We start from the raw sequence: 13,300 nt of genomic DNA on the forward strand, positions 1-13,300 counted from the left end.
GCGTTGTCCCGACCCCTCTGCATAGGGAAGAATTTCATTCCCAAAAGATTCCAGACAAAGCTTGGTATCACAGAAGCAGTAGGGACTGATCCAAGGCCCACTGAAATCAGCATGAGCCTTTCCATTGGTGTCCATGGGCCCTTAGAGCGTAGAGCCCTGTTATAATTCCCAACCTCGTGTAGCTTTTGGCTGAGACTTTCAAAGCTGACTAATGGATTTGGATGCTCAAATACCCATTAAAATTAATTCAGGGAGTCAGGCATCCAACCCTCTTAGGCAGCTTTGTAAATCTCAGCCTTAGGATATACCAGAGCAGGTAGATTTTAAGTGGTACAGTAAAAACACCCAAGAGAAAAACTGCATCTTCATTGCAAATATCTGCCAACTCTCGCCTGGATCTAAAAATACGTGCAGTGTAACACACACAACAGGCTAATTGTGCAGGTATGAGTCACATCTCTCACCTTAGAAAGGGATGAAGGGACACATGCTGCTTTGGCTCAGCAGTGAGTTACTATTTTTGCACTTCCTTTACAATGGGGATTTCTTAGAACTTCTTTCCTCCCATCCTTTAGATGACAGCACCATGGAAAGCCTTTGAGAAACCCTACAGGATTAGCTCTATCACTCTTCTTCTCACTGTTTCCCTTTCCCCTCCCACCTGCTTCTCTCCCCTCCCTCACCCACTGAGCTCACTTCCAAGGAATGACTCAAACAAGTCTGAGATCATTATCTTTCATCGGTGGTGCATTGTTTGTTTGTTTTTAAACCCCCTTCAAGATATGGCATTTAAAATGCATAAATTGTTACCATGGGTTGTTGAACTTCCACTTTGATGATATCTTCGTAGATATCATCGCCTTCATCTTCACAAGGGACGCAGTCGTAAATATCCTCCCCCAGATCATGTTCACTGAAAGGAACACAAGAGGATTTAGAAATACAGAGGATACATTCGCTATAGATTATGCAAGCAAGCTGCTGCATCCAGGAAAGAACGGGGGAGGGGGAAGAGGGAGACATCCCAAAAAACTTTTATGTCCTCATTTCTCTTTCCCATTTTGCATTAAGGAGGCACTTCTTTTTTGTATCAGCTACCACAGTATGATTTCACCTCCATGCCTCCCACTCGGATGCTGGAACGATGCAAAACACTTTGCGGTGTAAGCCCAGGGACCGTAGCCATCATCACAGGCAGCATGGACTAGTGGATAGAAAACTGGAGTGGGAGTCAGGAGCTCTGGGTTCTACTCTTGGCTCTGCCTTGGGCAGCTCACTTGACTTCTCTGTGCACTTTTATTTCCCTCCCCCGCTTTTGTCTGTCTTCTCTATTAGATTGGGAGCTTTTCAGGGCAGGGACCATCTCTCTCGAAGCGTTTGCACTTTTAGCTGGGGCCTTTGGGCACTGCTGCAACACAGATGACACCTACGTTTACACCAGTGTCTGAGGTAAAACTCCACAGCTGTAGTACGTCTAAGAGACCAGCCTATTTCAAACATCAAAAGAAACTGGTGCCCCTCCTGGCCTCAGACACTGCAGCTATTTACAGCACTTTGGTTGTTCTAAGCACTGGTTAGACATCACCCCTGGGAGGCTCACAGATAAATCGATTTCAAGAGCAGAAGGTGCCATTGTGATCACCCAGTCTGACCTCCCAGGAGATGTCTACACTGCACACTAAGCCTGGGCTCTGACTCAGGGTGGAGCCCAAGGCCCTCTTCTGTCCACACACAGATCAGTCTGACTCGGGTCAGCAAGCACTCAGGACCCTGCTAGGCAGGAGGGTCAGAGCCCAAGTCCCACCGTGATTGGGTTCCAAGCCCTGTCTCTTTGGAGTGTGGATGTAGCTCAAGCCACAGACCAAAGCCAGAAGGCCTGCATAGTACAGTATGGATGTGTTAGCATGACTGAGAGACCTGGGTTCAGCAATGATAAACCCAGGTTTACAATGCAGTGTGGACGCTCAAGCATAGGCTTGGAAACATCCGGCTTACAAGGCTGGGTCCCACAGACCTGGGCTTAGTGTGCAGCGTTGACATCCCCCCACAGGCTACAGCCAAGATCAGGGCCAAGATGCAGGGTACTATACAAACACCGAGTGAGAGTCCCTGCCCCGAAGAGCATTATTACCCCTGTTTTACATATGGGGAACCGACTGAGAGGTGAGGGGACATGCCCAAGGTCACACAGGGAATCAGTGACAGAGCCAGCATTAGGCCGCAAGTCCCCCTCACACCCAACCCTGTGCTCATTCCTCCAGAAACTGTTGCCTTCCAACGGGCTTGGGGGAAATGCACGCGGCTGACGAGGTATCTGAAAACACACACGTGCATCCAGTTGCTTCTTCGCTATGAGGCGGATGAAAGAAACAGGATCGATGTTCTTGACACTTGGTTACTCTTTCAGCTGACCCATGGTGTTGATGAACTGACAACACATGAAGCAATTGGCCATTTATTCCTATTCCACTTAGAAAACACGGGCTCAGACGCTGAGCTACTATCCATCAGCGTAGCTCCACTGCCCCGGATGGATCTACGCCAACTTACACCAGCTGACGATCTCGCATTTTATCCAAAGTGCCAAATTCAGACCTGGGCCAGCTCCATTGGGTCCAACAGATTTGCCCCCATGTACACCAGGGATTAATCTGGCCCACAGAGAGGCCTGAAGCCATAGCTCATACACTCTTTACTGGTAGTATTGGCATTGTAACAGCGCTCAGGGGCCGCAAATAGGTCTGGGACCTGCCTGCAGTAGCTGATGTACAAACACACGCAGACCCTGTTCTGAAGAGCTTAGAATCTAGACTTTAATCATTCACACACACACACACACCCCCCGCAGAGAGAGAGTGACTGTGAGCAGCAGAAAAATAAATCTGTGTAGATTTTTTACAGTCTTATTTTCAGTTGCTAAATATCTATTACTCTGACCATCTCTCCTATATGTCTCCTACCACACTTACACTCTGTTACCCACATTCCCAAAGCAGTTCGTATCCCGAGGCATAATTATAAGTAGGCTTGGCATAATTAAGTTTTTATTTTTTTGTAAAATAATTTTGACGGATAACATCAGTGTTTATTTTTAAGCATTTTTAAATCAATTTACATTTTCACAGTTGTGGGCATTTATTGGGGGCAGTGCGGGAGGGGGTCCAGATGATTATTGTTTTATGACAGTAGACACTGAAACTGAAAAAAAGTTAAAGCTTTATAGAACCGTTTAAACCCAAACTGTCAACATCACATATCAAAATATACATCGTAAATGTCCTTAAATCAAACTCTAACAAGTTCTCAAGCAGCATTTGTCTTTCTTTGCCTATCTGTACATTTTGATCATCAGCAAAGGAAATACTTTGTCGTCAGTTTCTGTGTGTACAGGGAAATCGACTTTTACCAATAAAAAACTAATCCTTCCAAGCCTAATTAAAAGTGTTAATGGGCTTAATAAATTCTACAGGGTTAAAAACAGCAATGTGGCTCTGAGACCTTGAACTGTCAGATCAAGTTTACACTAACAGCTGTCTGAGCTGTTAACTTCCAAAAGGGTATCGGAACGGTGTTCTTCCCCTTTCTTTTAACTCAGAAATGCTTGTGGCGATCTGACAGCTGAAACACAAAGCTTTGTTTCTTGTAGCACAAGGGGAAATATTGCCACTCTGTGCCAATGCTTTCTTTAAACGCTGTGTGTGATAGAATCACACATCCTGTGTTCAAAGCTATGCTCTGGCAACCTTTGCTTCCACAAGTCATTGAAATGCTAGAGAAGATCCCTACACAGCCAGAGGAACAAGAGAAGGTTCAGGCAGAGGGGAGAGCAGCACACAAAGAGACTATATTTAAGCAACAGATCTTTATTGTTATTATTTTTATTAATATAATTATTATGGCAGTGCACAGATACTCTGATTGGGCCCCACTGTGCTGCTAGGTTCTGTGCTGACACAGATCCCAGATCTGGAGTCAGATCCATATGGACGTACTTCAGCATGTGCATGGGGCCTCACTGACTTTCATGGGACTCTGCACAAGTGCACAGGTCCAAAGGGATGGATCCAACTGGGGAAACCCGGATGCAAGAGGAAGATGCAGAGATGACAGTCCTATTCAAATAGCCATTGCCCACTCCCATGATTTTACTGTGAGTATTGTGAGTTTTGGTGTGTTTCTTAAAGCCCCAGCTCCTGGAGTCATGTGATTACATGCAAATCTCAGCTTTCATTGTTACAGAGTGAGTTTCTACCTTGATGGTTGTGAAAAAAGCTTGAAAAAACAACTCAAGTGCACCTTAAAGACTTATGGGGGGAAAAGCAGAAAGCAAATGAGAAGAAATCAACGTTTTGTAAAAATCTCATAATTTTTATGCCAATCTCATGATTTTGAGCACTTGGGATTGGTGATATTGAACTAGAAACACGAAGTTGGCCTCAGCTTGATTTTAAACATATTTCTTTTATTTTACACACACACACATACAGTACATTGAAGATCAAAGAAACATGGGCTTTGGATTTACAGTGTTTGTTTCATTCAGTGGCTCAGTAAATCTAAAAGAGGCTAAATGCTGATCTCAGTTATTCGGATGTATTATTTATACTGAGGTAGCATATACCAGTCACTGATCTGTGCTGCCCTGTGCCAGGCACTGTACGAACATGGTAATACAAATAAAATAATAATGGTCCCTGGACTGAAGGGCTTGCAATCTAAGTAAATCCACCCTGCTTCTTTTAGGCTGTAGTAACAGAGTCCCCTGCACTAAGCTTGCTGTAAAATACCAGATTTGTGGGTAAAATGGTCTTTGACCTTCAATATCTTCCAAAGAGAAGAATCTGGATTGAACAATTGCTGAGTCCACCCCCCGAGCGATTTCTATTTTGTCTCTGTGCTAGGCAATGTATTTTTAGAAGCCTGGATTTGAATTATTTTCACTCTCCCTAGAAAAAATATAAACAACTCTCCAGGATGAAACTCAAAGCAAACTGCTGACTGACCCAGCCAAAGATGCTAACACATCAATGCAAAGGTAGCTAAGAGGCACACAGAATAATGTGATATTGTGCAGGATCATAGTTGACTGAGAGGCCTGCTTTCAGAAAAGCTCTGAAGAGGGCAAACAAACATTCTTAGCTGTGTGAAGTACATCTCCTTCTGCCAGAAATTGAAGGGAGCATGTAGAGAGGAACCAAATACTGTAGGCTCAGCAAAAGTCCCAATGCCTTGCAACACAGAAGGAGAGAATAAGATAGACACAAAATCCAACTCAGGATCAGGGCTGGCAAGATAACAAGACTGAAAATATTTGCAAAAGTGGGTTTTATTTCTCTTTTACATGCCATTATTTCCATTTCTAAATAGAGATGTAGTCAATAAAAGTACATTCTTAAATAAACGCACCAGTGTGCTGTATCAACTCTGTTCCTACAGAACGCTACGTTGTGGCTGCTGTAATACCCACTAATAGCAGTGATCCATCTTCCCTTTTTCTAAGCGTTGTCGCTGAAGTTATTATCTGTCCCAATATTTGTATTCTGAGCTCTTCCCCTCAGCCAGAGCGATTACCTCCAGATTCCCAATTTATCTTCCATTCCAGCAGGCACCCATCAGATTTCTAGCCGTACCGCCATACATCATTCTGGTGGCTGGAAAGTCATTAGGAAGCTTATGGTTGAGTTAATATCGCACCTGCTATTCCTTCTATCAGCCAGCAGGACGATGGACTTGGTGACCAGGACAAAAGAGCCATGTGTGAAGCCCCCGAACGTTGCCAGCCCAGCACCCACAGTTACTGCCCCACCATGACGAAGTCTCGGGGCTCAGCACCAGGGCACCGTTCTGTTTCCAGTGTCACTGGCTTCCCTGCGTCCTCACTCTAACATGCATCCTGACCACAGGGAACGACTGGAGCAAAACCAACACTGCAGATCAAATGTCTCCTGGTCACGCGGGCCCAAACTGTAGACAGACAGACTGATAGTCTCCCGGCCTCATGAGGCCCAGCTCAGTAACACATAGAGCTTTAAATGATGGGAAGTCTCTATGCTGGTGACAAGAGATCTGCCAGTCTGCTGCCAAAGCCCCCAAGGATAAACAGAAGAGACAGCGTCATTAACGTTCTCTAGATAGATGGCATGGGGCCGCTCTTTATCCCTTAAGAGTTTTTCTTGACAGTCCTGTACGATCCTGATGTTAGGCAGAGAAATAGAACAAGGCAAGCAACAACCAGGGTGTCACCACCAAGAGCACAGGTTGTGTGAAGCAGACAAAATGAGGAAGAAAGACCTTCACTGCAGCTAACGTTGGACAACCTGCTATACAAACCCCCCTGCCACCCAGCTCCACCCTCCAGCTACCAGCATTTAACTCCTAGCTCTCCAGGTCGAGGATTAAGCTCTCCCATTTATAAAGGCCCAGGAGTAACCCACAACCACATGAATGAGTGGGGCAGCATTCCTGAGTTAAAGGTTGGCTGAAAGTCACAGATGGCTTAATGTCCAAGGTGCTGAGTACCCACATCACTCACTGAAGTCACAGATGGCTTAATGTCCAAGGTGCTGAGTACCCACATCACCCACTGAAGTCACAGATGGCTTAATGTTCAAGGTGCTGAATAATGAAGTCATAGGGAGATGCTGGTGCTCAGCACCTTTGAAAGCCAGGCCAAGGTTTCATGAGAAATCCATGTGGCAGTGTACACCAAATGAAAACAGAAGGGGGTGGAACTTCAGGGTTGTTGTTTTGTTTGTTTTTTAAAGTAATTTTACATGTGTTTTGTCCACCACCAGGAGCTGAAACCAGGCCTTCAAGCACTAAAATAAAAGCATGAGTCTCCACCATTTGGCCTAAAGGAGTCATTCCTCTAGGTGGCAGCAGTAGCAGGCTCCCATCCTCCGCGGACCAGCCACTAAGCGTAGGACGCTGAATACAGAATGAACAGTGATTCACATGACATGTTACACACAACAGTCTAAATATCACATGGGGTGCATTAGGCAGAATCCTATTAGCGTAAAAGTTGATTCTGTGATCTATTTTCACAGAGGGTTCGACTCTTCCATCCCCACATTCATTCCAGCATATTTCTCCCTGAGTTTCCCCTCGTTTCCTCTTTAACCCTCTGAATCAGCTTCTTGAGAAGGGTCCCACCATTGACCATAAGCACCCTGCTGGCAGCAAAGGGCTTTTACAGCCACTGACTAGCAGCAACGTCATTAGGACTAGATTGTCCCCACAGGCACAGTGGCTCAAGAACTCCAATGCACAGAGGCTCAGAATTCCCCCTTCCGGCCTCCTCTATTCAGCCCATCTCTCTCAGTGTTAAGGGACGCTGGCAAGTCTGACAGGCCCTCCCTCAAACTAAGACTGGGGTCTTGCACTGGAATTATAGTCCCAATATCAAAGTGCAAAGCATTTTCTAAGTGACGGGCTGCAACAGCCTTAATACACAACAGCCCTGGAGTCGGCACAAACACAGAGAAACACAAGCACCAGTTAGATGAATCCATACTGGGGCTGAAGTATCCGAATTTAAGGGACAAGGGAGCATTGCTAATTCCCACTAAGAACCAGGAGAGACACTAACAATGACAGAATTGTGTGTGGGAGCAGCTGAGAGTCATGCATGTAGCTGTTACTCACACAAGCAGTCTCACTGATAACAGTGATTAACATGATTAAGAGCTCCAGAACGGTCCACTAACACCTCAACAGGAATTTTGTTTGCTTATTTTGACACCTGTGGCTTTTTACCCTTAATCACTAAAGCTCCTGGTTCCTGATGCAGTGCAGCACTTAGTAAAAGCGAAGGATGATCCTGTGGCTAGAGGAGATCAGCAATAAGAACACTGGGTTCTGTTCCCAGCTCTGCGACAGACTTACTGTGTGACCTTTGGCAAGTTTTTTAACCTCTTTGTGCCTCAATTTCCTTGTCTGTAGAAAGGGGACGACAATACCCACATCACAGGAGAGATGGTGGGAAGCGATTCAAGTCTGTCATTTAAGACAGATCTGTGAATGCGAGGTTCTAGAGAAGCGCCAGTCAGCAAGCAGTGCTGGTATTACAATAATGAAGTCTCAGGACCTTATTTACTAAAACATGTTCCTTTTAAACCTTTGCTGAGAAGTGGAGAGGGACTGCTATTCTTGTGGTGAACTATCAGACATGTAGATCAGACAATCTCCCAGGACAGACTGTAGGTTGTAGAATCTTTCTGCTTTGTATATTACTGTTGACATCAGTTCTTTTTGCATATTGATTTTCATCGATCTTTGCGAGTCATGTGCCCCAGTTGGAAATAGACAACTATTAAAAAAATACATCAAGAGGATTTTAGTCTGTAGCAACTTAATAACACAGCATCACTGTGACAATGAACAATGGCCAGATGCTCAGATGGCATAAATAGTATCATTCCACTGATTCAGCCAGAGATGTGCAATGTTAAGCCAGCTGAGGATCTGGGGTAACATTTTCAAGAGAGCCTCATTCCTATTTTCAAAAGTGATTTAAGACCATAGGAGCCTAAGTCTCATTGAAATGGGGTTCAGGCTCCTAAGGGCCTGTGACAGTTCTCGGGGCACCCAGGACTCAGAGTCACATTGTTATCCCCTGCCTCCAGTGTGAAGGTATCTTGCCTGTGTGGGCCTCAGCTCCCTAACTCCACCAGCCTTCCAGCCGCTCTCCTCTGGGCTATGCCAGCCCAGTTTCCACCTTGCAGGTTACCAGGAGGTGAACCCCAGTCCTGGAGTCCCTTTGAAGCTTTCCCCTGGGATACCCAGCTCCTAACACTGGCTACTCACAGAAAATCCAAATCCTCTGCTCCCAAAGGAGCCATGTACTGCAGATTACCAGTTTCACCTTAAACTGTGAAATGCACGGCACTTGTGAGCACTTCTAATAAACAAAAATAGGTTCATTTAAGAAAGAATAGCGATTTAGCTAGAAACAAGAGAGTGTGGTGGGAACAAATGGGAATAATACAAAACAAAATACAAACCTGGATCTGCGCTTATTAATAGTTACCTTTTCTATCTAATAAAGCAGGTTTTCCCCAAAGTTGTGTCTGTTGCAGAGCTGGCTGGTTTCACAAGAACCAGGATCCAAACATTCATGAAAGCACTTGCACTCCACAAGGGGTTTCCTCAGTGACTAGATACCAAGTGTTTCTCCCTCCTCTGTCTCATACTGAAACAGCCTTTTGCTTCTATTCATTGACAGCACCAGCTCCTGTCTTGTTGTAATGTTCCTTTTTACACCTTCAAGTGGTTTCGATTGTCTGCAGTTGCTGCTGATGGTTTTCCATTAAAAGTCTTGGGACTGAGCAAGGCTAAACAATTCAGCCGTGCATTACATCACCGGTTAAATGGGGTGGAGTTGTGGGGGGAGGGTGATAATTCCCCCTATGGGCCATCACCAAGACACATTATCTCCTGGTAACTAATTTTTTACTCCAAATCCATAAAGCATACTTTCAATATCAATACATTATTCCTTAAATATTACATAAATATACATACATCGCACAATGATTATGAATCTTGAGAAGTTACAAGCTTTCCATATATACCTTACCTGTTATTCTTCACAGATAAATATGCTGTAAGATGTGTGTGGTGTAGTGACCGAGGTGAGAGTTGTTTGCAAAGAATTGGGGCTCCTTTGCTAAGGAGCCTCTGTGTCAAGGGACCTAACTCACTTTTGAAAATAGGACAAAAACTCCACCCGTGGTTTTGAAAATTTTACCCCGGTCTATAGAGAATGATCTCCTTGCCGAAGGATTTTTGAGTCACCTTATAAAAGTGTATAGTAGCAATATCATTCTCTATTCTACAAGATACAGTTCTCTGGACTATAAAATGTGTTTTTAAAAAACCCCAGAGAGAGATTATAACTTTCTATTAAATTCTACTGGACTTTTCATAAAGCTGTGGCATCGCTACTTGGTATCTGGGGATGCGAACAGAAGGATCTCACAGATACTGTGTCCAGGTTTAGCATTTGTCAAAGCAGCTGATTGCAAATATATGTTTGGAGAAAGATGCTGTATACAAAGGAAACAGAAGTTGAAACGGACGACTCTTTGGAGGGACATTCTTGGATAATGTAGGGCCAGAATTTCAGGTGTTTAACAATTTTTAAAAAGTTGTATAAAATCTAGTATTAGTAGAAACATTTTAAGAGGAGTTTTAAAAAAACCTAAATGAATTATTTCTTTGTTCCTTCTGCAGTCCTAGCAATCCACACATCACGGTGTTGTGGTAGAGCAGTCACTACTGCCAGCCCTAGTTGTTCTACAATCATGAGACTGGTTTAAAAATCATTATTTAAACCAGATCTTTATTTGCCTTGCTTTGGGAGCCTTTAGCAGTCACTTTTTCCACGCTTTTCTCTGCAACCATCAGAGCTAGAAACTGACTGTTTTTAAATAAAAGCTGAGATTCTCATGTAATCCCCTGACTCCAGGAGCTGGGTCTTTAAGAAACCTCCAAATATTGCAAGACTCATCACAAGAGCTATCAGCAATGTACACAGAAACGAAAAAGTAAAACTGACTAGAAAGAAGTGTGGCTTTCCACAATATTCACCCCAGTCCAGTAGCCCCAAACTATGCATTCCACAGCGCCTCTCCCTTCTCAGCTAAGAGTTTCACAGAGACATGGGATCTGAGCAATGATGCTGCAGGGATTGCTTCATCATATGCACTTGACAGAGAGTGCAACCCTGCTTCTGTTGAAGCTGGGGCAAACCATTGACACCAATGGCACCTGTATGAGGTGCGCTCCCCTGATAGAAACATTCGCACCTTTCACTGCATGTGGCTGCCTGTATGGGCTGGAGGGAGGCACCAACTTATCCAGTGTGGTCATATATCATGGTGGAAAAGCGAGGAGAGAACCAGAGGCGGTACCACTTCCCTGCTTAACCTCTGCCTGCCTGTTACAACTGGTAACATCAGGATACAGGCTAACAGGCAAGGGGGAGGGGGGTAAAAGGGGAATTCTACATTTTTGTTTCAGGGCAGTGACCCAGGTGCAGCATGGGGGACTGTGCTGTGGGTGCTCATTTCTGGCTTTGAAGAGGCTTCTCGTTAGCCTGGATGTTTGCAGCGTTGTGAATACTTGCACGGAGGGGTCAATTTGTCAGGAATATAAAGCTCAGTCAATAACTGACTGTCTTGCTACTTTCCTGCCTCAAATCTGCTTGTGAAGGAAACTTTTTTGTGGGGGGAGGGCTTTGAGTGATCTTTCCTGGCTAAGCAAGAGCTATAGGATTGCACAGTAATTGCTACAGAATCCGATTGGTTTCACCCATATTACATTCAGCAGCACCACTCCCGTTACGAGTCTCACACAACACCCACTGTGTTTGCACGGGTATATCCAAATCCTTCCCACGGGACAATATGCTTTTCTGAGACAAAGCAAAGTCTGTTGGCAAATCTGTCCCTGGTGTGAGTGCATGAACCTCACTGGAGTTACACCCAGGGTGAACATGCCCCCAAACCAAACAAAGATTAGCTGCCAAACAGTCAGGATCCAGGGTCACTTTCTCGGAAAGTCTTTTAATGCTTTCCAGTGTCCTGAGGAAGTCAACTGTGCCCAGCACACCAACACGACTATATTTAAAGGAGGGGAAATAGTAACAGGTACTATACATTTTAATGCCTTGAGCAAAACCACATTTAGGGCTCCTTCCTCTGTGTGTGTGCGTGCGCACGTGTGTGCGTGTGCGCGCACGTGCCTGCATGTATAAAAAACGGACCATAAAATATCCCAAATGACAAGCTGAAATGTGCTGTTCTGGCCACAGGCCCTTTTTACGCTGGGAGATGTAAAACGATCATTAAAATTGTTACTAGGAAACCAAAACGGACATTCTGCCCAGGGTACATCATACGTCATTGTCAATTGGCAGGGGGGTGGATGGGGAAGTAAGGTGGGGTTGAGGGAGAGGAGCCATGCAAAGCAAACTGCAGGATCACTAAAAGCAGAGAACCCAGTGAGCCCCTCCACCGCGAGGCTGTAGGTAGCTGATGGGCTGACTGGAGCATGTATGCTTCCACTTAACAATCACCCTCCTTTCCTTCCTTAATTTGAGCGGTCCCCAAGAAAATCACAGCGTTCCATGATCCTGTGAAGTGCTGAGCATCTTCCAGCATCAGACTAACTTTCCAATGGTCCCCACTTGTCAAGGCTGGGGAAGGCCAAACAACCGGGTCTGCAGTAACCGCTGCGTTTTGGATTGTGGGTACAAGTTGTGGAATGCGTGCCCAAAAGCGATTCCTCTCCCCGGTCTGCTCTTTCCGCAGCATCAGGGAGCCGGCTCCTCATACGTTTCCACTCAATGGCCAAAGGGAGAGAGGAGACAGGTGCAGCTGGGAAGCGCCATTCGCACGTTGTCAATGCCTGCATGGCGCAAGCCTAGGAAGAACTAATGCACTGGGGTGATCGAGTCAGTCAGAAGCGTGACTAACTTGGGCTAGGATGTTGGCACCCAAATCCTATTGAAATTCAGTGGGAGCTGGGCAGCTAACTTCCTTAGGCTCCTTGCAAAATCCCAGCCGTAAAGCTCCAAAAAAGAATTTTATTGAGGAGGATATGAGAAGAGACACAAAGCACCGGCCCCCATTCCAACTCCCTCAAGCTCCTTTCATATCCGTCCTCCACTCTCCTTTTCATGCCTTCGTCCATGCTACCCCTTACGCTCTACCCGCTCCTTTTGCACCTTTCCTTCCTTCAGATCTTTGCACTGTTTGGCGCTCTGACCATCACCTGCCCCACTGATTTAAGGAGTCAGAACGGAATGATCCGTCCGGCTGTCGCCCTTATTCACACATACAGTTCCGTTGACTTCAATGAGATTCTCATATGAATAATGGGCACCCCGACTGCAAACTCGGTGTCTCAGGGACCATGCCTTCCTCTGCACCTTGTAATGGACCCAAAACAAAGGGACCACTCAGAAAACCATAATTAGTAATAACAAGCCAAGCAGAGTGCCAGCTTCCCCCTAACGCCCTGCTATTCCAAGCTCTAGCCTCATGTAAGCAGCGGCTGACGTGAAACAAGTGCCCCGCAGGAATTAGATTTAGAGCAACAAACTCACCTCAGATTGGTCTCAGTGAACACACACACCAGATGTGGCCACACCGCGGCTCTTTCACAGTTCAAATGCGACTCCTGGAGTCTCCCCCACTGATGCTCCGGGGCTGGGGCACCCGGGGGGAAAAATGGTGGGTGCCCCCATCAACTCCCCGCCTCCCTCCCCATGCCTCCCGCCCACGGCGATTGG

The 13,300-nt window shown here is 45.6% G+C and overlaps 1 protein-coding gene across 2 annotated transcripts in view; it reads right to left on the reverse strand.

The window, feature by feature from the left end:
* The window catches only part of VAV2 (vav guanine nucleotide exchange factor 2), a 312,388-nt gene that overhangs the window by 63,366 nt on the left and 235,722 nt on the right, over positions 1–13,300 (reverse strand). For both annotated transcript variants that reach the window (XM_074973337.1, XM_074973338.1), the window contains exon 5: positions 811–913. In XM_074973337.1, the coding sequence (XP_074829438.1) occupies positions 811–913 (103 nt within the window). The remainder of the gene's footprint in view (positions 1–810; positions 914–13,300) is intronic.

This window comes from Natator depressus, chromosome 16 (assembly GCF_965152275.1).
Source record: "Natator depressus isolate rNatDep1 chromosome 16, rNatDep2.hap1, whole genome shotgun sequence".
NCBI classification, from domain to species: Eukaryota; Metazoa; Chordata; order Testudines; family Cheloniidae; genus Natator; species Natator depressus.